Source organism: Gopherus flavomarginatus, chromosome 3 (genome assembly GCF_025201925.1).
Source record: "Gopherus flavomarginatus isolate rGopFla2 chromosome 3, rGopFla2.mat.asm, whole genome shotgun sequence".
Taxonomy (NCBI): Eukaryota; Metazoa; Chordata; order Testudines; family Testudinidae; genus Gopherus; species Gopherus flavomarginatus.
In genome coordinates this window covers 131,428,843-131,455,862 of record NC_066619.1, presented here as the reverse complement: position 1 = coordinate 131,455,862, position 27,020 = coordinate 131,428,843, and the positions used below count along the sequence as shown (strand labels likewise).

Sequence of the window (27,020 nt, the reverse complement as noted above, 5' to 3'; positions counted from 1 at the left end):
TTTCTGCAGAAAATATTGAATTAAAATAAGATCCAAGACATTAGCCCAGTGGCTCTCAAACTAGTGACCCCTTTCACATAGCAAGTCTCTGAGTGCGACTCCCCCTTATACATTAAAAACATTTTAATATATTTAACATCATTATAAATGCTGGATGCAAAGCGGGGTTTGGAGTGGAGGCTGACAGCTTGCGACCTCCCCCATGTAATAACCTCACGACCCCCTGAGGGGCCCCAACCCCCAGTTTGAGAACCGCTGCATTAACCCCTTATTTCTTACTGAGAACGTGACAATTCAACCAATACAAAAACCCGGGACCCTATAACTGATGATGCTCCCCTGCTTAATATAACCCTTATACATGTTTTATGACTATTCAAATAACTGGTTAAGGAAGGTTATGTAAATATTTTTACCTTTTGCTGCTCACCGGCTCCGTTATTGACAATATTGATGTGAAAATTTCACCTTCCCCATTTCACAGACAACCTTATCTCGATCCACAAAACTCAATGGCACATTTGTCTGCACACACGTGACTAGTAGAGCTGGTGAAAAATGCCAATTATTTTTGTGAGAAATTTTAAAATTATTATTGTTTTTCAAGAATTTTCACAAAAACAATTCAGTTCTTCCATAACCTGGGCTTTTTTGTTTGTTTTAAATCCTTTTTTTTTCTGAGGGTAGGTGGAAATTCAGTTTTCAGAAACTAAAAAGCTAAATAATTTTTTTGTTTTTTAAAAAAGTTTTCAGTTTCCATTTTTCACTGAAGACCCTGTGAAAACATCAACTGAAATGAAAATTTTCTGGGAAAATTTTGATCAAGAAGTTATTTTACATTTCCAAGAAGTTAACAGAAAAATGTTACCAATCTTAGTAATAGATTTTACAGTATGCACAGTTGGAGATATATTAGTAATGCAGATCTTGAAAGACTTTATAAAAATGTCTTGTGGGTCAGCGTTAAGATTGTATTAGTGCCTTCAGAATTTTGCTGGGGTAGAATAGCAAGCACAGGCATTTGTTGCCATCCCATCCCAAAACATGAGATACAAATTCCGAAAAGTAGCCAAGCTAATAAAAGCTCTAATCCTGGCCCTGCTTTCCATATTCCAGGGGAGTCAAAAGTGTTGCCATCACAGGATCACACTGGAAACTTGTCATGATCTGGGTGGAAGCACCTAATTTACATACTACAGAGAAGATTGCAGCCGTCTTCATCTGTTGAAATCAGGGGACAGCCATGTTGGTCCCTCATTTCCTTATTGAGCATTATAGTTATACAACAAGCAAAGCAACAGTTCTCACCACTGGGAGGAACTTGAAAACTGATGCTAATGCAAAAGGATATTGGTTCACTTAATGGATGCAGTTTCTCACCATAAGCACATGGTGCTTGTGCTCTGAGATCTGCACTGTTGCTGTTTAAATGTCTGCTTTGACCTGTACGGCCTTGAATGGTTTCAGATATAGCTGTAAAAGAGACCCTGCTCTCCCAGTACCATACTGCTGTGGTCACTGGAGCTGGGGCCACCTCAGTTCAGATAGGGAGCTGCTAGCAGCCCATTCTCCATGACGAGACTGATGAGCTTCAGTGTAACCACTCACTACAGCGATGGGTGGGGTTGTCCCATCACGGTCGCTAATCCACCTCCCCGAGATGCAGAAGAATTATTCCATCGACTTAATGCTGTCTACACTGGGGATTAGGTTGGTTTAATGGCATTGCTCAGGGGTGTGGATTTTTCACATCCCTGAGCAACACAGCTGGGTCAGCTTAACATTTTAGTGTAGACCTGGCCTGATACTCTGGAATTCAGTTCCACTTCCTCAATCCAATATGGCCCTAATCTGCTGATCCCCAAGGTGTGCTTCAAAGCCTGCCTCTTTAATATGGCCTTTGGGAAGAAGGGGCTAGTTCAGGTTGAGCTTAGTGTAATGTGGGTTGGAATTATTGTCCGGAGTGAGTGTCTTCTCCCCGCGGTAGTTTGGGAAGCTGCTGTGCTAATATTTGTTCTGTAAACTGTCTGTCATGTCAGAGGTACCTGGAGCCTTTGGACAGGCAATGTCTGATAGCCAAATAAATAACATGCTTTACACTACTTATTCTATTGCCTTCAGTATGGCCCATGGAGATGAGAGATATACGATTAAAAAACCCATGGCACTGAGCATCAGAGCCCAGGTCAGCTGACTCTGGCTTGCAGGGCTGTGGCTGCAGTACTATATCAAATTGCAATGTAGACGTCTGGGCTTGGGCTGAAGCCTGGAGTTGGGAACCTTGCAATAGGGCTGGGTCTCAGAGCCCGGGCTTCAGCAGTTTTACAGCCCTGCAGCCCAATGCCCCACAAGCCCAAGTCAGCTGACCAAGGCCAGTCACAGCCATGCCACTGGTCTTTTCTTGCAGTGTAGACATACCCAAACCAGGGCTCTGACTCAGGTTTGGCGTGTGGATAGAAGGGAAGCTTGGACTTCATCATTTTGACTTGGGTCAACCAGCACTCAGGACCAAAGTCCTAGGACCCTGTTAGAGGGGTGGGTCAGAGCCTAAATCTTGCTGTGACTCAGATTCAAGACCTGTCATTTTTCAGTGTGGACGCAGCTCAAGCCACAAATCGGTGTCAGAAGGTCTGCATACAACAGTATGGACGTGTTAGCATCTCTGTGAGACCCAGGTCTGGTAACTGTTAACCCAGGTTTACAATGCAGTATGGATGCTCAAGCACAGGCTTGGAAACACCAAGCCTGGGTCCCACAGATCTGGGCTCAGTGTACAGTGTAGACATACCCTACAGTTCCCAGCATGAAGTCTTTCTTCAAGAGGCCTGACCTGTCACATAGATCATTACTCAGCTGCAAGTCCCAGTATTCATGGGCTGCATCTCTGTATTGACTATGGGAGCATCATTTTAGTTCTGCGTAAGTTGTGTTGTCTTGTGTCTGGGAAGTCAAAAAAGGGCCAAGTGTGTGTGTTTCTTTCCAGGGTAAACTCACCAGTGTGCCCATTCATATCTTCTCTTTCTCATACATTTTAAGTATAATTCATGCAAATGAGAGATTTTTTGGTTTAGAAGTCATTTAGTTTGGTTCTATCTCTACATTTTCTGGCTTGCCTAGGTCTTCTTCAATCAGCATGGTTTTCTCTTTCGAAAGCAGCGTAATCACCAGCGCTTTCTTTTCTCTCTTTAGCTGGGCCTCCCAAATTGAAGGAGCTGAAAAACCAGGAGTCCGCTGTGGGCCAGAAGCTAGTGCTCAGGTGTGAAGCCAATTCCGAATACCCAGCTCTCAGATTCAAATGGCTAAAGAATGGAAAAGAAATAACCAAAAAAAACAAACCAGAAAATGTCAAGATCTCCAAAAAACAAAAGTAAGTACCGCGAAACATCTTGCAAGCTGGGCTGGGGGGAGGAAGTGGAAGTATTCACCCAAGCACTGGGAGTGTTAATGATCTCAGCATCCACAAATGAATGCTGTGAAATAAGGAAAGAGAATTAATAGAAATAGGTTAGCTCTTTATTTTCACTGGGACTTATATATTGTTGTCAAGTAATAACAAAAATGGAATATCTCGTGACGAATACTCCATTTTTTTCTGATTGTTGTTTTTTATAGCAAAGTGGAAACATTTTTTTAAGCTTATAATTCTTGGGTGCAGGCTATTGGTAAAACCTTACATTCATTGTTTGAAGTCCCACATTGTTTGAAACTCTCAAGGGGATCTGGCTCCAGGAAGTTGCTAAGTTTCTCCTGCGTGGTTCTGAGAGGCTTCAATTCCCACTGGCTTTACCAGGGCGCTCCAAACTAGAGCTGTGTGGCTAACAGAGTTTTTCGGTTTCTTGTGAAAAATCAAAAGAAAAATGTGTTTTGGATTGATCCGAAAATGAAAAGTTTTTTTTAATATTTTTGTCGAATTGAAAAGTCAAAAAGAATTGTTTTGGGTTGAACAAAACGTTTAGTTCAACCAAAAATGAAACACTTCATTTAGATATCAATCTTTTTTAATGTTCTATAAATTTTAAAAAATAAAATCCAAGGAAATTTCTAAACAGAAAGTCATTTGGAATAAAAAATAAATAAATCAGATCATTTCATTGAAAAAAGGCCAACATGGAATGTTTTGATTTTTTTCATATTTTTTTCTTAGTTCAACTGAAACAATTTGCCACAGTTGACAGAATTTTGCAAAATGTTTCAGTTGACCCAAGTCTGCATTTTTCACTTAAAAAAAATGTTTTGGTCAAAAAAACATTACCCCACTGCAGTGAGAACCTCAAATGATTGGGCCCTCATCTGAGAGCTATCAGAAATCCTCCTGATTAGATGAAAATGTTCTTACTGGGTTGCTGCTGAAGCATGTGCAGGAAAAATCTGGAATATTGTTTCTGTGTGAAGGCAGTCCGAGAGAGCGCGAGAGAGAGAAGTTAAGTAATAGCTTCTTCTCTCATCTATGGAGGAGGGTTTGACATTCTATTTCCACAAAATGTTTTGGTTTGCATCTTGTCCCTCTTACATAGAAGGGTGTATTAAAGGTACAGTAGAACCTCAGAACCTCCCATAGAAGACCTCGGGAATGCAGGTTGTTCATAACTCTGCAATCTTCATAACTCTGAACAAAACGTTATGGTTGTTCTTTCAAAAGTTTGCAACTGAACATTGACTTAATACAGCTTTGAAACTTTACTGTGCAGAAGAAAAAAAAGCAACTTTCCCTTTATATTTTTAGTAGTTTACATTTAAAACAGTACTATACTGTGTTTGCTTTGGATGGGGGAAGGTTCTGGTTCCAAATGAAGTGTGTGGTTGACTGGTCAGTTTGTAATTCTCGTGTTCATAACTCTGACGTTCTACTGTGCACATTTAAGACATTTTGGGCCCAATCCCGCACTCCTTGCTCAAGCTAAAGTGCTATTAGCTTTACAGGATCAGATCTGAAGACACACTTTTCTGTAGAACAAACCACAGCTGGTTTTGGTGTGTTGCACTAAGGTGGACGATTTTGCTGCATTTTCCTCTGATGGGGTGAACACTTATTGTTGTGTGTCAAATCCTCCACCCAAATAGCAGCACTTAAACTTTTTGTGTTACACTAAGCATATCTGTTCTTGCTATCAAATGGATGAGGCTGAAAAGATACGTTCTCTCCTCTCTTCCCCGGCATTGTCCTCTCAGTGCTTTGCAGTATAGCCAGTGCCAGGAAGCAGGAAGGGAGACAGCTAGAGTAGCCGCCCCTTGAGTCTGTCTGACTGACTGTGACATAAAGATTTTTTGAAGTTTCTTGGCATGGGGTTGTGCAAGAGGTAAAGAAAGGGCCCTTGTACTTTGCATCTGTGAAGTCCTGGTAAGTGGAACCGTTCCAGGTGGTAAATAGCCTGGTGAATCCTAATCTAGACCTATTTGCGGAGTCAAGTGTTTCTTGCAGTATAGTAATTTCAATCTGTATTGTGGAGAAACCTGACCCTTGGCTGCCCATATGTGACAAATGCCATTTTTCTTCTGTTTTGGCCAATGTTGTTCACCCTATGTTACTTGATGTGCTTGAGGAGCTTTGGTGTGTGACTATTGGAGAACATTGGACTAATAACTCTCTTAACTCACCAAGTTTTGCAGGGAGATGTTGAGGCTATTAGTGGAGGAGAGTATCAATGCCACCTTTTAGAAAAGGTATAGAAGCAAAATCTCATAAAGAAGCAATTGTTAGGCCTTGGCCCAAGAAACTGTGTCTGGATTCTGAGGAACTTAATCTCTATCCTGTCTCTGATTTCCCTGGCACAGAGGAATTATTGGGAAGGACTAATGAAGCAACTCTGGGAATACTTGGAACCCTCTGATTTCCTAGACCCCTCCCAATCTACTTTTAGGCTAGGATATGGTACAGAGACTTACTTAGTTGGTCTGCTTGGCTACTGGCCTTCTGGAAGTGGAAGCAAATCAAGTGCCTGCACCAATTCTTTCAGATCCATCAGCTGCCTTCAGTACCGCTGCCCACAAGATATTTGGTGATATGCCTGTGGAAACTGGCAGGGAGAGTTACAATTGCTCGAGTGGCTCTGTGCTTTTACCGAAAAAGTGATGAAGTTGTGACAAACTGCACAGGGGTTGTCTGTGAAGGTATATCTACACTGCAGTTAAAAACCCATGCCGCTGACCCGTGTCAGCTGGCTATGGCTAAGGGGCTGTTTAATTGTGGTGTAGATGTTCAGCTCGGGCTGGAGTCCAGGTTCTAGGACCCTGTGCAGTGGGAGATTCCCAGAGTTCAGGCTGCAGCCCAAGCCAGAACATCTACACAGCAATTAAACAGACCCTTACCCTGAGCCCTGCTAGCCCAAGTCAGCTAATACAGGCTAGCCCCAGGTGTCTAACTGCAGTGTAGACATACCCTGAGAGTCCTCACAGGTTAGCACTGACAGCTCCTCTGCCCTGACATCACTCCCATTCTCTGTACCACAGGACTCTGTTTGTCTGCCTTCTTGTTCCATATGTAAGTGAGGTGCTGTGGGTCAGAGTGTCTAGCTGAGATTCAGAGATAGTCGCCTGCGGTGTGTCCCCAACTGAAGGAATTTGTCATTCAGGATTGTAATTTAGGGAGAAAGTGGGGTCTTGCTGTTGCTTTGGCTGCTACCACTCCAGACCTGAGAAGAGATAGGTATTGTTTTGGAGGAAGATCATGAACATAGCCTTTGGCTCAGTTGAAATTCATGTTTAGATTGTATTGTACACATACTTAGGACAGACACATATTATAAAGCTAAGTAAATAAGTGGAAAAATAATACAGTGCAGATGAATGCAGTAAAGATCAGAATTATATTATGTACAAATTGGATTAATGAAGGAACACAAGAAATCTCCCATACCAAGCTAAATTAATGTAAATGGTTAATAGTTCTCTATTTTTAGTGTTTTTATGATATAAGATAATCAAGCAGGCAAATATTTCTTATTCTTGGGCTGCTATATTGTTATACCCAATTTTAATATGGAATTTTTATAATAATGAAGTATGGAAAATATGAACTAAAGTGTGAAGAGTCATCTGAGCTGACTAGAATTAATATCTGTATTAAAGACAAATGGCTGCTTAACGAGTGAGATATATTGCTGCTGTAGAAGACACGCACTAGATTCATCAGAATTCAAAGCAGCCTAATGTTATTGGCTTCATCAGTCCAGACAGTTCAGAAGAACACTTTCTCCATATTAATAAAATCCCATTAAGGCTGAAAGTAGTGTCCAACCATCAAAAGTGACTTTTGTTAATTTCAGATTTTACACACCCACTCTTTGCTCGTTATGTGACTGCATAATAGAAAGTACAAAGTCATTTCAAGAAAGAAACTTTTTTTTTGAATTCCAACAGATTAGATGTAAAATTTTAAACAAAATGTAAAAATATGTGCTAGTCAGAATAAGTGGCCAACTACTGAAACAGAAATGGAGGCAGTAGCTCTGCAGCTTCCTTTAAAATGACAGGGAAGGTATGAGCAACAGATACCAGAACCAACAGATTTTGGTGTAGAGGAGATGAAACTGCAGTCTGTTATTTACTGGTGCAATTTCCTGATGCATGTTGTTAGCTAATGATATCCGCAGAAGTGTCACAGGTGCAGTATTTCCTTGGCCTATTAGCTTGCTGGAGTGGGTTTGTGATCTGATGCTGTTCACCTTGGGATAATCACAGGTAAATCCCATATTGACATTTTGAACCCATTATTTCATCAAGCCCGCTTGAAAGCCAGTGGGCTGGCTGCTACAAAAGACTAAACATTTCCTTTGTATAAGTCGACATACCAGGTAATGCCATTCAGAAAAGTCTGACACCAGTCCATGTCTTCTCACCTGTTAGTAAAATATTCACTCAGTTGCCCACTTCTAATGGCAACATTTCAGTTCTTTATCTTCTTTGTGTGCATTTCAAATCTGCCTGGCACCTGTGTGTCCAAATAATCTGTGCTTGCTGCTTTACCTGGCTGTTGATATTAGAAATGAAACCACCTACGAAATGCTGCATGCAAGTGACCAGCAGTTTGGGCTGCCATTTTAGCTTCATTTGAATATTTGCTTACGGATAGCTATTCTGGATGACAGACAGAGATAGTGTCATAGACTGGGATGTAGGCAGTTAGACCTAGTGGTTAGAATGGTGGTGGTCAAGCTTAGTGGGCAGAGCTGAACAGGGACAGGAAGGCAGGAGTCAGGAACAAGGCAGCAGTCAAAAAAGCAAACAGGATGTTAGGAGTCATTAAAAAAGGGATAGAGAATAAGACGGAGAATATCTTATTGCCTTTATGTAAATCCATGGTACGCCCACATCTCAAATACTGCGTACAGATGTGGTCTCCTCATCTAAAAAAGGTATATTGGCACTAGAAAAAGTTCAGAAAAGGGCAACTAAAATGATTAGGGCAGGGGTCGGCAACCTATGGCACACGTGCCAAAGGTGGCATGTCAGCCAATTTTTGATGGCACGTGGGGTGGGCTGAGCTGCTCAGCCCGCCACTGCTCTGGGGTTCCCGCTGCTGGCCCCTTCCCAGCTGGGGTCCCGCCGCTGGTCCCACTCAGCACTTGCTGCTGCCCTGAGGGAAGGAACCTCAGACTGGCAGTGGGCTGAGACCCCAGCTGGCAGGAGCCGGCAACTGAAACCCCAGAGCAGTGGCGGGCTGAGCCTCTCAGTCCGACACAGCTCTGAGGTTTCCACCACAGGCTCCTGCTAGCCGGGGTCCCACCGCCGGTCCCACTCAGTGCCTGCTGCTGGCCTGGGGTTCCTTCCCCCAGCTGGCAGTGGACTGGGACCCCAGTTGGCAGGAGTTGGCTGCTGAAACCCCAGATCTGCTCAGCCCACCGCCACTCTGGGGGGTCCTGCTGCTGGCCCCTTCCCAGCCGGGGTCCCACTCAGCACCCGCTGCTGGCCTGGGGGAAGGAACCCCAGGCTGGCAGCTGGCTGAGACCCTGCCTGGCAGGTGCTGGCAACTGAAACCCCAGAGCGGGGCAGGCTGAGCGCCACTCTGGTGTTCCCACTGCTGGCTCCTTGCCAGCCAGGGTCCTGTCGCCGGTCCCACTCAGCGCCCACTCCTGGCCTGTGTGAAGTTACCCTAGGCTGGCAGTGGGCTGAGACCCCAGCTGGCAGGAGCCAGTGGCTGAAACCTCCGAGCGGGGATGGGCAGAGATGCTCAGCCCACCGCCGAAACCCCAGAGCTGGGCGGGCTGGAGTTCCGGCTGCTGACCCCTTGCCAGCCGGGGTCCCTGCCGCAGCCCCACTCACCTTGCTTCCAGTTGCAGTTCTAGCGCAGGCCCCCTCTGCCTCCGGCCCTGCTCAGCCCTACCACCCGCCAGCTCCACTCACCTCAGCTGCTGATCTGGGGTTCCAGCCAGTTAACAACTGATCACTCAGAAGCCTGTGTGCAGCTTAAAGTATCCAAATACATGCCACCAGATATCGGAAAACTCAGCAAGGAAAAGCAAGGGCAAGGATCACAGTAAACTAATAAGATCTGCATTTTAATTTAATTTTAAATAAAGCTGCTGAAACATTTTGAAAACCTTGTTTACTTTATATATAACAGTAGTTTGGTTATAGACTTATAGAGAGACCTTCTAGAAAACGTTAAAATGTATTACCTTAAATTAGAGTGAATACATGAAAACTCGGCACACCACTGCTGAAAGGTTGCTGACCCCTGGATTAGGGGTTTGGAATGGGTCCCATATGAAGAGAGATTAAAGAGACTCAGACTTTTCAGCTTGGAAAAGCGGAGATTAAGGGAGGATATGATAAAGGGATGTAAAATCATGAGTGGTGTGGAGAAAATGAATAAGGAAAAGTTATTTACTTGTTCCCATAATATAAGAATTAGGGGCCACCAAATGAAATTAATGGGCAGCAGGTTTAAAACAAATAAAAGGAAGTTCTTCACGCAGCGCACAGTCAACTTGTGGAACTCCTTACCTGAGGAGGCTGAAGGCTAGGACTATAACAAGGTTTAAAAGAGAACTGGATAAATTCATGGTGGTTAAGTGCATTAATGGCTATTAGCCAGGATGGGTAAGGAATGGTGTCCCTAGCCTCTGTTTGTCAGAGGGTGGAGATGGATGGCAGGAGAGAGATCACTTGATCATTACCTGTTAGGTTCACTCCGTCTGGGGCACCTGGCATTGGCCACTGTCGGTTGACAGGATACTGGGCTAGATGGACCTTTCGTCTGACCCAGCATGGCCGTTCTTATGTTCTGAAGCAGGGCTCAGAAGTCAGATGAGAAGGCAGAGTCAAATATAGTAGCCAGCCTGGGATTCCCTGAGTTGCTCAGACAACTTCCTGTGCGAATTGTGGCTTACAAAGTGAGCCTGAGCCAGCTGGAGAAACTGGACGTCTCCTCTAATATGGGTGGTGCCCTTGGTGAGCTAGAGTCCACCAGCCCACACTTTCTGCTGGTACCAGCAAGCTGCTGGGTGGAGGCTGTCTGAGCCCTGCCTTGGGGCCCTGAGGACCCGGCTTTGAGACCCTCAGTCTATGACACTGAGCACTCCTCTAGTCTGGGCTTTGACTGCACTCTGGGTGGGGTTTTCTTCTTTGCATGCATGCATATGAGCCCAGAATTTTTTGGCTGCTTCTTCATTTAAAGTGATTAATGAGTTTGAATGTGCACTCAGTTATTTAAATTGTAACATTAGCTAACAATAATACCTATAAAACCATTGATGCTGTGAATATTCAGTTTCTTTCTCAGATTTGGAAACCATTGCTATGGATTTTGCACCTAAGAAAAATAACAAAATGCCAGGCTTGTTAGAATTCCACAACTAATTTGACTTATTTTCATCTCCTAACTTCCTTTTTCTATTCTAAAATTAAAAGTTTAGACCTCACTGTTTTTTCGAAGTCAAGATATCACTTAAACTTAATGAAGAATTACAACTGTGCAGAGCGGAGGGTTTGTTCCTCTGCCAGAAGTGCTGCATAGATGGTTCTCATGGATCTTGATAATTGAGAGAGAGGAAAGAAGACCCCTCAACGTGAAGCTGAAATGTGGGTGGGAGTCTAAAATATGAGAGACTATTGAAACTGTGCTTTTTATTCCTGTGCAGCTGAATGTTGGTCTTGCACAGGACTATAACCCTAAGCTGCAGTACTTTGCATTCTCCAGTTGCTTTTGTAAGAATTTTATCCCCATGTCATGGGATAAGAGGGAAGGTCCTCTCATGGATCAGCAACTGCTTTAAAAGACAGGAAATAAAGGGTAGGAATAAATGGTCAGATTTCAGAAAGGAGAGAGGTAAATAGTGGTGTCCAGAAATCTGTACTGGGACCAGTCCTATTCAACATATTCATAAATGATCTGGAAAAAGAGGTAAACAGAGAGGTGTCAAAATTTGCAGACAATACAAATTTACTTAAGACAGTTAAGTCCAAAGCCGACTGTGAGGACTTACAAAGGGATCTCACAAAACTGGGTGACTGGGCAACAAAATGGCAGATGAAACTCTACGTTGATGAATGCAAAGTCATGCACATTGGAAAACATAAGCCAACCTATACATACAAAATTATGGGGTATGGATTAGCTGATACCACAGAAGAAAGAGATCTTGGAGTTATTTTGGATAGTTCTCTGAAAACATCCACTCAATGTGCAGCAGCAGCCAAAAAAACAAACATTTGGAAAGGGATCGATAATAACACAGAAAATGTAATACCACAATGTAAATCCATGGTATGCCCCGCCTTGAATACTGCATGCAGTTCTGATTGCCCCATCTGAAAAAAGATCTATTAGAATTGGAAAAGATACAGAGAAGGGCAAGAAGAATGATTAAGGGTTTGGAACAGCTTCCATAAGAGGAGAGATTAAAAAGACTGGGACTTTTCAGTTTGGAAAAGAGACAGCTAAGGGGGGATATGATAGAAGTCTGTAAAATCATGAATGGTATGGAGAAAGTGAATGAATAAGGAAGTGTTCTTTGCTCCTTCACTTGACATAAAACCAGGGGTAACCCAATGAAATTAATATGCAACAGGTTTAAAACAACCAATATAATGCACAGTCAATCAGGGCTGGATTTAGGGGCAGGTGACTCAGGCAACCAGTTGGGCACCAGGCTTGGGATGCTGATTTTGTTGTTAGTGGAAAAAAAGGAAAATAGAATGTTTGAAGTTACATGTTTCAGGTATTCTGTATGTGGATTCATTTTTCACTAACCACCTAGAATGTTCTGGATCTTTATAAAATCTCATAAGATATTCAAACATTTAACAAATGGAGGGGGGAGTGCCAAAGATGCTCCTCACCTGCTGAGCCATTTGGTCTAGGCTGGGCCTGCAGTCAACCTGTGGAACTCGTTGCCAGGGGATGTTGTGAAGGCCAAAACTATAACTGGGTTCAAAAAACTAACTAGATAAGTTCATGGAGGATAGATTTGTTAGTTGTTTGCCAAGATGGTCAGGGATGCAATCCCACGCTCTGGGTATCTCTAGCCCCTGACAGCCAGAAGCTGGGAGTGAACAGAGGGTGGAGCACTCAATTACCTGTTCTGTTCATTACCTCTGAAGCACTTGGCACTGGCCACTGTTGGAAGATAGGACACTGGGCTAGATCGAGCATTGGTCTGACCCTGTGTGGCCGTTCTCGTGTTCTAACATATTCTTATCCCCCATCATCCACAAGCAGCCAGCATCATGCCACCTGAATCCAGCCAGGAAGGTGGGTCAGTGAATACTGTTCCATGAATTGGCTCCACAACTTTAGCTGGCCTCCTCTCAGCCTATCAGTGGGGTGATGTAGCATCCTGAGTTAGCCTGCCTAGGCTCTGCCAGCCCCTGCTTTGCTCTACTGGCCAATTCCTTCTTCCAGTGGCGCTGGAACATTTTTAGTAGTGGGGGTGCTGAGAGCCATCCCTCTTAACTCCTGTCCGCCCACCCGCAGAGGCTGGGAGCAGGGCTGTGTCTCCAGGAATGGGGACCTGGACGGGGTAATGGGGCTGAGGCCACAGCTGGGGGTGAGTGTAGGGCGAGGAGTCAGCATTGGGGGCAGCAGCCGGGACCCCACGTGCAGGGCCAAGAGCAGAGCCTCGGCCGTGGGACCAGGCACGGGGCCCCTGGAGTTAAGCTTTGGGAGTGGGAGGTGGGGTCTGCGGCCAGAACATGAGCTCCAGGTGAGGTGAGGAGTTGGGGAGCAAAGAGTTGACGGAGGGCCAGGAACAGGGCATAGGCACGGGAAGCACCCCCAGGTTTAATGCATGAAGCTGGGGAGTGGGGCACCGGGCCCCACATAAAACCTTGGGGGTGCTTCCTGCGCCTGTGCCCTTTTTCCAGTGCTCCACCTGTGCTCCGCTCCCCAACCCCTCATCTGACCTGGGGCTCGGTTCCTGGCTGCTGGCCCCACCCCCTGCACCCCTACTTCCTGGACCTATGACTTCTTCTTCCTCTGCTAATGGCCTGCTGGTCTACAGCCCCCTGTCTCCCCGATGGCTTGAGTCTGCAGTGGCTGCCTGGCACTGTTTCTCTCCCGCCCTCTTCCCCCCGCAAGCATCGGAGCTGTTCTGAATTGTCCCCTCCACAATTGTGCCTTTGGGTACGTCTTCACTACCGGCTGTATCAGCGGGTAGCAATCGATTTCTTGGGGATCGATATATCGTGTCTCATCTACACGCGATATATCGATCCCTGAGCGCGCTCCTGTCAACTCCGGAACTCCACTAACGCAAATGGCAGTAGCAGAGCCAACAGCGGGAGCCGCGGACGTTGGTCCCGCGCCTTGAGGACGGTAAGTAACTCGATCTAAGATACTTCGACTTCAGCTACGCTATTCACGTAGCTGAAGCTGCGTATCTTAGATCGATTTCCCCCCCTAGTGTAGACCAGCCCTTTGTGTGAAAACAGGAAACCTTAAGCAACTTAGCAACAACTGCTCCATACTGTTGCAAGACCAATAGGCCACAAGGAAGAGCTGAGAAGGGGCGCTGGTTGTCTCTGGGGATTGGTACTAGGGTAAATAGAGCCTTTTACCTCTAGGTTACCACCTCCAATTTGAATCCAGCCCAGCTCATCCCTTCCTGACCATCATTTCAGTTCGAGGACTGCTTAGCACCCTGTGTGCAGAGAGTTCAGACTCTCGGGCTGTAGCCCAGCTGCAGTGCTGCAGCTGTGTTGCTGTAGTATAGGCACTTGCCGCGGCGAAAGAAGGGTTTTTCCATCGCTGTAGTAATCAACCCCTTGAGAATTCTTCCATCAACCTACCAGAGTCTACAGCAGGGCTTAGGTTGGCTTGATGGCTTCTCTCAAGGGTGTGAATTTTTCACACCCCAAGCAGTGTCGCTCTGTTGACCTACAGTTGAGGTGTTGTACAGGCCTTAGTTCTGTTGGGAGTTCACAAGTGTCCACAATATAACAACCACCACTTCATGTGGCCCCAAATTTCGACCATATTGGCACTCTCAGTAGAGAGAGCAAAGAGTGAATTACCCTCTCATCCTTAGAGATGATCTGCCCTAGGCAGGGCTAAACCAGATTGGCCTGGCACTGTGAGGAAGCCTATTCCTAAACCTCCTGTGCTGTACCTGTTCTGTGGCCAAACAGAGCTGAGGATGACTGGTCCAGGTAATGGAATTACTGAGGTTACTTGTGGTCAGGGCCCTGCTGAGTGACACTAGAATGTGCTCCTACCAAATAAATGACCAGGCAGGAGTTCTGCATTTTAAAATCTAATCTTAAAACCTTGGAGACTGATTAAATTACATCTCCTTGTCAGGAACAAAATGTAGCCTCAAGCAGATTGCACTGTTGTCCACAATTTTTTGTTAACACTGGACAGTGATTTCCTAGTGGGGTTTCAAAGATTGCTTAAAGAGCTTCTTGCTATCTCATAATTATTTATTCAGATGCTAGAAGCTACGGTACTTGCACAGAACTCTGCTACTGGCAGCCTGAACCTCAGTGACAGGAGAATCTATCTATATTTTGTACAGCACCCATGTTCGTGGTGTCGGAGCACCTCCTGGTCCAGTTTCTTGAAGGGAGAAGGCTGGTGTTCATAGATTTCCCTTAATAACAATGAGAACTCTCAAGCAGAAAAGTATAAACAAATGTATTTCTTTCAGCTCTTTCCTGTGCCTATTCTACAGAGTTCTCCAAACTCTGGTAGGGATAAACTGGCGTAGTCAGAGGATAGAAGATGAATCTCTTCATTGGATAAATACATTAGCTGCTTGTCATGATTACTACTCGGATAAAAGATGTAACATGTTGCTCCTGATTCCACAGGAAGTACTCGGAACTTCACATTTCTAAAGCATCGCTGGCGGACGCTGGGGAATACACATGCAAAGTGAGCAACAAACTAGGGAATGACAGCACCAGAGCCAGCATTACCATCACGGACACCAATGGTAAGATGTGGCTATTTGTTTATTGCAGTTTAAAAGTACTTGCATTAAAAGAGCCATCCGGACAAAAGGGTCTGCAGGTGAATGAGAGCTTTGCAAGCATTGAAAGAGGTGCGTCCTCACTAGACCACACTGGAAGCAAAATAGAGATGAAAACACTTAAGTCTATTGTGATGTAAACAAAATAAATTAAAAAACATTAGGCCTGATATAGGTATAACTGATTTTAGATTAAATTGGCCCTTATTATGCAAACAAGCTGAGTCGTCATTACAGTAGAACCCAGAAGACTCCACAGAGATTGACACCCGATTGTGCTAGGGGCTGTAAAAACACAGTGAGACTCAGCCCCGGGACCAAAGACCTTATGATCTAAACAGACAAGACTGGCAAAGGGTGGAAGAAAGAGGATATTCCTGTTCCCATTATACAAAAGAGTAACTGAATGCACATAGAGATTAAGTCTGTGGCAGCGCAGGCAATTGAACCCAGATCTCCTGAGTCCCAGTCCGGTGCCTTCACTAAAAACCAGCCCTCATCTCTAAGTGCTATTTATATGGCTTCAGAATGTGACCCCCTCTCCTTTCACATGTCGATAGTTGTCCTGACAGCTGGCACGTGAGAGAAATGTTCTAATGCAGTCTACGTGATCAACGTCTGAAGTCATTCATAGACATAAGCCTGTCTCATATACTGTCATTCAGACTTGTGATTTGAGGATTGGAGGATCTGAGCAAGCAGAGCTCTCAAGCTTATTCAAAGTCATTTGAAGCTACAAAATTATATTTTTCAAAGCTTCTTTCTGTTTCACTGGTAGGAATCGTGACATATGCTTCTAGCAAAATGTAGTTTGTTTCACTGTATATAAACCTTTTCACAATATTTTTTCTGGTTATGACCAGTTTGCAGGTATGTGCTTAAATTCTGTTTCTTGGACTTGTTGTTGAGTAATTAAAACATATTCACAGTTGAAATTCATGTAGGAGGCCTTTGAGGGTGAGGGGACCATACACCTGATTAGATCAATACAACAACTAAAAGACAACTTTTGTCTCTTATTGTGATGGAATTTGAAGACATCATTACAATGCAATGCATATTTGTTGCACACTGTGCCCTGAACTAGGAGGTAAGTCCCATGTGAACTGGAAAATGAAACTATAATCTTTATTTGTCATCAGTGTAAGTCTTTGGGCTTTTTTGTTAGCGTATGGATGTGGAATGACTTAGTGTGTGTGTATGGAATAGAATAGAATAGATTTAATATATCAAATACTCCTGAACTTGAGGAAAGTTTGGTCCTGGTCTAGACTTTGCAGCCAGCTCTTGTGCCTCTAAAGAGGCTGAACCCTAGATCTAAACTAAATTTGATAAGCCGATAACAGTAAATTATGAGCTTTCAAATGATATCTCACAAGGCATACTTTGTACAGTATTTACTGTAGTCTTGAAAAAGGGGTGAACATAGGGATACAGACTGTCACAAAGATTCTTTCAACCACTTAGTTGAGAAGTTCTTGTGCCTCCATGCTTTGGAGCAGGGATTGAAATGTGGCTGTGGCAGTTGTCCTGCTGCCAGGGATATCCTTTTTGCTGTTCCCTGGAAAAAACACCCAAATCTGTTCAAAGTAGAAATCTGAAAAATCTCAGTTCACCTATAGTAAATAGAGAGTTGTTAGAATTTGGCAGCTAAATTCTCCAAAGATTGCACTGAGCATGCTCCCTCCAGTCACAGCTCCAGGTGCTGCCCAGACTGGGCATGCACTGTTGCCACTGAGTATGCTCCACTCCAGGGCTGCAGAGGCTGATCAGGACTTTACCTGCAATTGCTGCTGGGGACTGCTGTGGTGAAAGGGAGGGAGACTGAGATCAAATGAGGAGCCTTGTGTCGGGGGAGATTGAGACTGACTGGGTAAGCAGCTTGGGGAGGGAGTCGGGGATGAGATGATGGGGTGAGGGAAAGACTGAGATCTGGATGGGCAGTCCGAAGGGGGAAACTAGGATGAGGATAAAGTGTCTGGGCAGGGGGTGGAGACTGAGACTGGCGAGGTAAGGAGACTGGCATGAGGAGCCAGGGATGGGGGAGGTGAGACATGACAGGGACAGAAGGAGTTGGGCTTGGGAGAGAAAAGGGGGCAGAAGGATCTGAGCCCACTAGAGTACATTCCCTTTCAGAACCAGGAATGTAACCCAGGATTCCTCTGCTGTCAGTAATTATCTGTGAAACCCACTGGCAAAGTGTGTTCCTCCTAGAGCAGTGGTTCCCTGGGGGTTCACGAAATGTTACAGGGGATTCTCAGGGAAAAATGCCCTAATGGAGGACAGAGCTTCCCTAGGGACTCCGAGCAGCAAGGAACCAGCAGCTAAGCAGATCAAATCAAGCACATATATCACACTAGGAGATTTAAACTTCAAGACTCCTTATAAGAAATGGAAAGGGAGGTGGATATTTTTTGCTGTTTTTAAAATTAAATAGGCAGCTAGTATTGTTTTTAAAAGTATTATGAAGAACAAGTGTAAGCTTTGTTGTAACCTACGTTGTGCCTGGACTGCTCAAGCCCTGAATGCTTGTGTAGGAGGAACTCTTTGAGTTGGCTTCTTAAATATCTTCATGCTGTTTCACATCTGATACTCCTTGATGAAACATAGGAGCCTTGTCTTATAACAGGCTTATTCAAAGTAATACAAGCTACAAAAGTGAGAAGAATGTTGCCACTTTCATAATGTGATAAAAATACTGTAATGATAAATAATAATAGTGTGTAGTAAGCGTGTTATGAAAACAGATTTTATATTTCCAAGATCACTGCTTTTATAAGTTATACTCAGATAAAGGAGAAAATACCTAGAAATATTCATTTTTAGGAGGGGGTTCATGAAACTTGACATTTTATTGAAAGGGGTTCACAGGTTGTTAAAGTTTGGGAACCACTGTCCTAGAGCATTACAACCTGTTACTGTTATCAGTTACTCCATTAAGTCAAGCAGCAGAGGTCTGTGCTGTGGAGCTAAAGGTTCCAGCCCTGCTAATGCTCACATGGGTGTCAATATGATACAGCTTAATGGAATTCCTGGGGTAAAAATCTAGAAAATTTCTAAAGATCTAGAAAATTGCATACAAAAAATGTTAGGATTGCAAAATGAAGACCTTAGAAGTTGGGAAATGCCAGAAATAAAGTTGCCAAAGGACCCTTAATTTGCCCCCCTTGGGTATATGCATTATGGTACAGTCTTTAATTACATGCTCACATATTATGTGCCACAGGACTCCTTGAATTTAACTGTCTGGTCAGAGTCTAATCTAAAGATAAAGCTCCAAGCAAGATTCTTTATAGGAACCTCAGAACTTCCACTCCTTCCCCGCAGCTGGGAATTGCTCTTGGACAGTGAGTCCTCCCTACCTTTTGTAGTGACACCTGGTTAGGTGAAACTTTTTGGTTGTGGAAAGTGTTCTGAGGCCCCTTCTGGGAATACATGTGCTCATTATGCAGGGACTAGCTTTTATCTGGAAAACCTTCCTATATCTGTCAGACATGGGTCCCCACTGCTAGCACGCATGCTTTTCATTCCTTATTTAAATGCTTAAAATATCCCTCTCCAAAGTACCAAAGCACGCATACAAATCCATCTGAAAACACATTCAGAAATCCTCATGGTCAATGCAACTGCCAGGTACTTTTGTCATCTCTAAGATAATCAATTACTGTAATGCACTCCTAACTGAGCTTCCCTTGAAATTAATCTGGAGGTTAAAGTGTATGGCTGTTTGCTTCCTTCATGGAACAGGAGTAAAGGAGTCAAAGCCCACCTTCCATGATCTGTTGAAGCATCTCACCATGAGTCCATACCCAGTAGATAAGGTTGGCTGGGTCATGTCTGCTTTCCGTTCCCAGGTTCATTCAGCAACAAGATGGTGTAAGTCTTCGTCGCATGTGGAACTCCATTCCCAAGGAGATCCATCAGGAATCTCTCATTGGCTGCCATTTGAATGTTTCAGAAGCCCTTTTTGTTCTAGTTAGCTACTTTTGATTGATCTTGGGTCTACTCATCATGTTTTAACAACTACTTTTTGTTTTCTGTATTCTCCTTCCAAGTGCAAAGTAGTCCCCTTGTGTTTGGAATGTGGGCCTGAAGACTATCAGGTTTGCCTTTGTGCTGGATCTTTTTTTCTTCCTGCTTTGACTGGACAGATCGTCTTGTAGAATTTGTTTGGAGATTAAAGGAACTTGAATTTCTCATGTAGGGTGCCTTATGCATAGATTTTTTTAAATTTAAAAAATACAACTAAAATCAAATTATAAGAATATTCTAAAAAATACAATTTCTAGTTTCTAGCAGTCTTCATGGTATGCAGCAGTTCTTCTGTCCTCTTTTCATTTATAATGAGTGTAACTTGCCCACAGGGTACAAACTGCCTTCTTATTCGGCCTCCTTACTTTTCACATGTGCTTCCCTAAGAAGGATTGTAACTGAGGTCAGAAAAGATGCACCAAACTCTTTTGGAGATCTATAAATAGAGAGCACTGGGATTTGAGTGCATTGTGCTAATTGCTTTTCATATACTAATTTGTCACTTTTCTTATGCAAAGGGATTCTTGCAGCACACTTTTTACTTCTATTATTTTTTAAGGATTATTTTAACTAAAAGAGGACTGATACAGTAATATAAACTAAGGCCAGAGTTTTCAAATGTGTCTTCCAAAAGTTACACACCAAAATCCATATGTAGACACCGAAGGAAATAACTGTATTTTCAAACGTACTGAACACCCTGCATTGATTTCAACTTTACGCATCCCTGTTTGGAAATGGTGATGTGCAGCCACCATTTCATTAATGCGTGGACTTCTTCACAGTGTAACGCAATGGTGTTGTACTGTAACACCATTCAGCGTGTCAAACGGGGACATAGGCTACTCCATTGAATCCACTATCCTGCCTCTGCAGGTAGCCAATATCTGATGCTTAAGAGGAAGGCAAATAAAATCATAAATGAAATCCAGCCTTACAACCATTAAATCCCATAATGCACCTGGCCAACTGTGCAATGCATTTCGTGAAAGAAGAATCCCTTCATGGCCCTATATTGATCAGTCTGAGGTTTGATTAGAGCAAGAGACCAGACTATCCCTCTCTTGTGTGTTTGACAAGGCCAAGCTAGGAATTGTGGGCCAGATTCTCAGCTGGCGTAAATCAACACAGCTACATTGCAGCCAGTGGAATCCAGCTGAGGATCTGGACCTAGTTGCATTTGTTTGAATGGTGCAATTTGAGTAGGAAGAACAGTGTCACCACTTCAGCACCGCTCCAGAATGGATGAGGAGGATAAGGGGTTATGAACATAGCTGGGTGGGGGTGGGAATGTGTGTGGGCAACTTCCATTTTTTTGGACAGCTTTCAGTGAGTAAAAGATTAAACAACAGCCGCAACCACTCAGCTCAGCTCAGGCCGAAATATCCCTCGGAGTTTGGATTGGGGCAGAGCTCTCGCAAGCATCAGGAAGCATGACCTCAAAGGAGCCATGAGAAACACAGAGGTATCTGTTCCATTGGGAACTTTCTACAGGAATATGAGTCACATAAAAATGACCAATGTATTAATTCCAAGGAACTAGAGGGGAAACCCATAGGGATAACTAGCTCAGCTTTTCAGTGAGAAATAAGTAACATGAAGATATGAATGGACAGACCATCCTTTTGGTATGTCAGCAACATAATCCTAACTAATCCTTTGAAATAAAATGTTTAATAAAAATGTTGCTTTGTACTATGCAGGAGCTACATGAAAGCCAACACTTGGAAAATGAATGAAACATGCTAAAAGCAATTCCTCCATGTCCAGTTATATTTTCATACATACACTATATGACTAAACATAAATGGGTATCTCACCAAACTCCTCCATACACCGCATACTTGCCATAAAACACTGCAGAAAGGAAGCACAGAGATGTGCCAGTGGCTTCTATATGCGACGAGGACACCGGGAGTTATCCCTGGAGAAAGGCATTCTCTGTTCTTAACATGGTTAGGACCTCTTCCTGCAGCGTTGGATCATCACTGTCTCTCTGCAAGGCTCTGGAGGAGGAAACTCCCTCTTTTCCAACAAGACCCTTTGCCTATGAGGGAGAGAGGGTCTGCCTTTTATTCCAGGGATCCTCCTCTTTCTTGGAGTCTCTGATGAGAAGACTGCTTAGGAGTGGATTTCTCTGCTCCTCACTTTGCATTCCTGTCTGTCTCCCATTTATCTGTGAAGCCCCTCTTCCTCCAGGCATGGCTAGCTGACTGTGCCAGAGGGGCCTGGGTTAATAGGGCAGGGCGTTGCTGACCTGGTTTGTGCGGTCATCTGTTTAATGTCAGCTGGATCAGGTATAATCCATTAGTGGTGTCAAAGCTGTGCCTCCAGGCATAGTCACAATGGGTGTCAGCCCACCTTTGGGAATGATTTGAAAGAGTGACGTCAGGTCAGACTCCAGCAAGTAGATCATTCAGCTGAATTCACACAGCACTCCTTGTCTGAGCAGTTAGCCCTTCTTTCTCAACAGTCCCAGCACAGCTTTCATGGATGAGAACAATGGATCAGACTGAAGACACAGCAGGTAGTTTGTGCTGCTGAGCCCTTCGTGGTCTTTGCCTTCTCTTCAGTCACCTACCAGGGAGAGATCGCAGACTGCGTCTGGGTGGAGAACCGGGACAGTGGGAGTGAGGTGCTGCAGAGAACTCCTTCCATGTTACCTCAAAAAAAAACAGCATTTCACTTGCCTCTCCCTCTGCAGTTTTTGCCTAGGGAAGTGGAGGAGCAACAGGCAAATGTTTCCATTTTCGAGGAAGAGTTTGTCTTTTGTTAAGCCCTGACAATACAGTGCCTCTCACAGACCTTAGATGTGCCCCAAGAGGAACGGGATACATGCATAGGTATGCGCTGGAAATAGAGGTGATTCCCCACCCCCTGGCTCGAATTGGTTTCCATCATATACAGGGTTTACAGTTTGATTCAATAGCACTACACATCCCCACTACAGAAATTGTTCCAGCGCCCCTGAATACGTGTGGGGGAGAGTTACAATGGACATAGCTATTGACGTTGCTGTTGATGGAGACCGAGATGTGAAGCTGAAGAGAGGGCCAGAAGGCACTCTCCGGATCCCCAGCTTCTCACAGTGCTGAAGATTCCACTGCGAAAAACCTCCTACTGCTCTTCCGCCTCTGCGAGCGCTGGAGGCTACCTTCAGGCCACTTTCCTCTTTCTCCTCAGCCTGTTTTCTACCGGTGTTGTGTGGAGTGGAATGCATCATGGCCGTGGTGCAGCATGCAGTCCTTGATAAGCAATAATAAACACCTGTTGTGTTTTACACCTTCAGCTGTTAATGTTACGAACCACACTTGATGCTGTGTGACTGTGCCACCTGTTCTCTGAATGTGGTTCTTCTGGAAGCCCTATTGGTGCCAAGCTTCTGGTCATATCTTCCGCTACAAATGCAACTCGCCGTCTGTATTGGTGGAAGCATGGACTAAGCCTTGTCTGATGCTGCCCAGCCTGTAATGAGAACGATGAGAGAAGCTCCACCAGCTCAGCACAGGCACTGAATGGAACACTGTTTCTTTCAGAAGAAAAGAAAATGTTGCTCCAATACGGCCTGATGCAGAGATGTCTGAGGTGTCAGGCCTGCCATGTTCCCTCTTGTTTTTAAGAAAGGTTAATTGCTCGGGCAGCTCAGATTATATATCAGTGCACTGTCTCCATCCCTGACAAGCTGCATAGACCCTTTCTGGTGCCCAGCCGTGCACCCCCACATGCCATGGCCTTGTGTGACAAGATTTTGACCCTAGTATTTTATATGCATATGTATACTATTCTTTTGCAGAGCACCCACCACAGAGTTGTGGGGGAGCACTTCATAACAATTTTTCCTGCATCATGAGATAATCGTGGACCACATGTCCTAGAGACCCAGTACACAGGAAACTGGGTCACAAAGGAAAAAAATCCAAACAGAAGAGCTGGTGAAAAAGAGAGGCCAGAAAAGTGAACAGATCCTAATACAAAGGCTTTGATTGCAGCTGCATTGAGAGAAATTATATGGACTGGTTCTTGATCCTGGTAATGTCCATGTGCAACCTCAGGATCAAGAACAGAGAACAACCTAGTAGTCTTATTTGTCTTGAAAGAAAATGGTGGACAGATATCCCTTCATTAACTCATGTCTCGATAAGGGATTTGTGTATCTTTGTAGGACTACAGAAAATGGAAACAATCTGAATGTCCCAGGGAGTTGCAATATTTTGAACAATGTGTCAGGGCTGCACAATTGGGTGCAGACCACAGTTGTTCAGGAAGATCTAACACTATACCATGGCCAATGGCTGTTGGAGTTCTTTTCCCAAGTGTCTTCTGCGTTCTTCTGTGTTCCTTTCATCTGATCTACTGGAAACTCACATGCTTAACATTCTAAGCGGGATGTTCTCAACACTTCTTGAAATGGTGGCATCCATGACCCTTCTTGTTCTCCAGCCAAGCATGAGGATATTGTATTACCAATGGAGTTGTAACTTGTGTAGTGATAAAGAACTTTACCACCTCGGTGCTTGATAACTGTCTAGACAACTTCAGAAAACTTACAGTCCAGGAACATGTCTGAAGAGTTTTCTACTCAGCCAGCCATCACAATAGCATATTGTGATATGGACATCAGTGCTCTGGGTCCCCACAGAAACCTGCTCTAACAGAAAGCGATCCATCTACTTATTAGACGCTCTGCTAACCATCTGGCAAGGAGCTAAGTGCTGGTACTATCATGTACCATTGCCACCAACTTTTATATCAACAAGCAAAATGGGGAGAAGCCTATGGCATTATGCTAAGAGCAGTCATTCCCTGGGACTTTTGTATAGCAACAACTTGACTCCACTTTTGTACAACATGAATGCTGACTTCCAAAGCAGAGTCTTCCACCTCTACCATGAGTGGGAGTTGGCTGTGCATGTGAGTTAGAAGATTTCCATGAAGTAGAGAAGGACACCACTGGATATATTCACAAACAAATAAAATAGAATGATCAGAAATCTTTCTTTGAAAAATCCAACTGTTGTGAAGCGCAAGGACTCAATTGAACTGTTCCATAAATACAGCCGTTTGTGTGCTTTTCCTCAGTTGCCGTGGATCCATTGTTCCCAGATGAGAATGAGAGACTTGAACAACAGGGTCATTCTAGCCATAGATCATCCTGTGTTTTTCCCCAGGAAACTATTTTGCAAATAGATAGTCAACTGTAGTAGGCATCCTTGCCCCCTGAGGCTGAAGTCTGAGCTTGCTTTTTAGAGCTTCTATTTTTTCCTTGAGCCAGTCCTTTCTTAACAGCTAAACTGGCTTTTACTGCTAAGAATGATGAGTTCAGGATCTTCTGAAACCATATTGTAACCTCCTGTTACCTTTTTTATGTTTTACAGAACACTCCAGCAAGACACCCATATCAACAGAAGGAGCAAAAACTTCCTCACGTAAGTCAAATTAAACAGTCTCTTCTCTCTCCAATTAGTTCTGCAGACCTAGGTCTGCTCTCTCTAGCTCATTCTGCAAATAACGATTTGCCTGGAGCCAGAGCTCCAGCATGTGAAAGTGAGAGTGACTTGAATACTGGCCCTGCATTGGTGACTTTAAAATAGGAGTGAACTATTTAGTACATTCCTGCTTTTTAATCCTTTAACATGGAGGTGCTCTTTAGCAAACAATTCAATAAGGGGATAAGCATAACTTCCAGTGTCTCTGAGCTGTATAAGTTGTCCTACCTTGTTCACTGCACCCGTCAGTGTGCTGCAGCTCACCTGACCTCTTCTTGGGTTATAGGTTATTAGTAACACTTTACCTGCTGGAACCCATCTTTACACTTGGGCCATGACAGAATCTTTCCCACTGGCAAGAAACTGTGTCTGACTCTCTGCCTGTGCAAGTGCATTTTGTAGGATGGCAGTGTCAAATATGTTCATGTTTCCTAGCAGGCTACATGATGATTATCTCACATTCATGTAAGAGTGGGTCCTCAAATGCTATGTGGTCCACATAGGTTCCTGGCTAGCTCATAGTGACACTTTCTTGTCCCCTAGTGACTCCATACGACCTGTGTGATCAGGTCACCAGCACCTCCTTTATCTTTCTCCTATGGGTGGCTTAACCTGACAGGATCTGCAGTCCGGTACTGCCCTTGTGCAGGTTTCATGAATGCGGGTGGTATTCTTGGTCTGTGCTTTTATCACCTTGGAGGCTGTTTCGGCTTGGTGTGAACTCTTGTGTGTCTAGCTCACCTTCAGATTGGTGTGAGTGTTCCTCTCTGCATTCTGCCCTCGAGCAGCTCTGCTGCTAAGGGTTCCATGCATATGAGGGGCGTGTTTCTAGGCTCCAGGGGCATTCGGCGTGCACTGTCTTTCTTTTTTTTAAAAAAGAAATATTAATGTTACTTTATAAATGATCCCTGTATGGTAGGTGGTAAATATAACTGTCATGGTATGCACCCCCACTCTGAACCTTAGCTCCCAAAAGATGCGATACCAACATGAATTCCTCTAAGCTTAATTACCAGCTTAGATCTTGTAGCGCTGCCACCAACCAGGACTTGCAGTGCCTGGTACACTCTGGTCCCCCCCAAAACCTTCCCAGGGGACCCCAAGACCCAGACCCCCTGGATCTTAAAACAAGGAGGAACTGACTATCCTCCCCACCCTTTTCCCCTTTTAGACTTTCCCTCCCTGGGTCGTCTGAAGAGGCTTCACCAACTCACTGGTGAAACAAGATCCAAATTCCTTGAATCTTAACACAAGTGAAAATAAACCCTTCCCCCACCGTGTCCTCTCCCAGGCTTTCCTTCCCTGGGCTATCCTGGAGAGATAGACAGATTCAAGCTCCGTGAATCTAAAACAAAGGGAAATTCGCCTCCCCCCCTTCTTTCCCCCCACCACTCCCTGGTGAGTTTAGACTCAATTCCCTTGAGCCTTAACAAGGGGGAAAAAATCAATCAGGTTTTTTAAAAGAAAAGCTTTTAATAAAAGAAAGAAAAAGTAAAAATTGTCTCTGTAAAATCAAGATGGAAAATGTTACAGGGTCTTTCAGCTTATAGACACCAGGGAGAATCCTCCCCCCAGCACAAATACAAGTTGCAACAGAGAGATACAATCCTTCCAGCAAAATACACATTTGCAAATAAAGAAAACAAACAAAAAAAGACTAAACCGCCATTCTAACTGGTACTTAACAAATTGAACAGAAGATTGGAGAGTCTGTATACCTGTCTGGTCCCTCTTAGATCCCTGAGAGAACAATGAAAGCAGCACAAAACAAAGACTTCCCTCCACTGAGATTTGAAAGTATCTTGTCTCCTGATTGGTCCTCTGATGAGGTGTTAGCCGGGTTTACTGGACTTGTTAACCCTTTACTATCTGTTTATGACAATAACACTGTAGTGATACTTTATAAATGGCCATGTCTCTCCTACCATGTCTGACTGAGGAAGTTATAGACTAGGGTGGATAAGACATACATTCCACGGATTCACAAAATTGCACAGATCCGGGCTGGCAAAGGGACAGTGGTCTCTCACTAGCTCGTTTGGAATGCTGTATCTGGCAAAGGCTGCTTTTAGTCTGAGATGACAACATTGGT

General features: G+C 44.1%; 1 protein-coding gene and 1 long non-coding RNA gene across 7 annotated transcripts in view; one reads left to right on the top strand and one right to left on the bottom strand.

Annotated features, from left to right (window-relative positions):
- LOC127046830 (uncharacterized) overlaps positions 1 to 27,020 on the bottom strand; it is a 727,940-nt gene that overhangs the window by 492,105 nt on the left and 208,815 nt on the right. The window lies entirely within an intron of this gene.
- The window catches only part of NRG1 (neuregulin 1), an 834,377-nt gene that overhangs the window by 618,098 nt on the left and 189,259 nt on the right, over positions 1 to 27,020 (top strand). For 5 of the 6 annotated variants that reach the window (XM_050944358.1, XM_050944356.1, XM_050944357.1 and 2 more), the window contains exons 3-5: positions 3,190 to 3,367; positions 15,250 to 15,374; positions 24,818 to 24,868. In XM_050944358.1, the coding sequence (XP_050800315.1) occupies positions 3,190 to 3,367; positions 15,250 to 15,374; positions 24,818 to 24,868 (354 nt within the window). The remainder of the gene's footprint in view (positions 1 to 3,189; positions 3,368 to 15,249; positions 15,375 to 24,817; positions 24,869 to 27,020) is intronic. The other variant, XM_050944360.1, reaches the window with a different exon arrangement.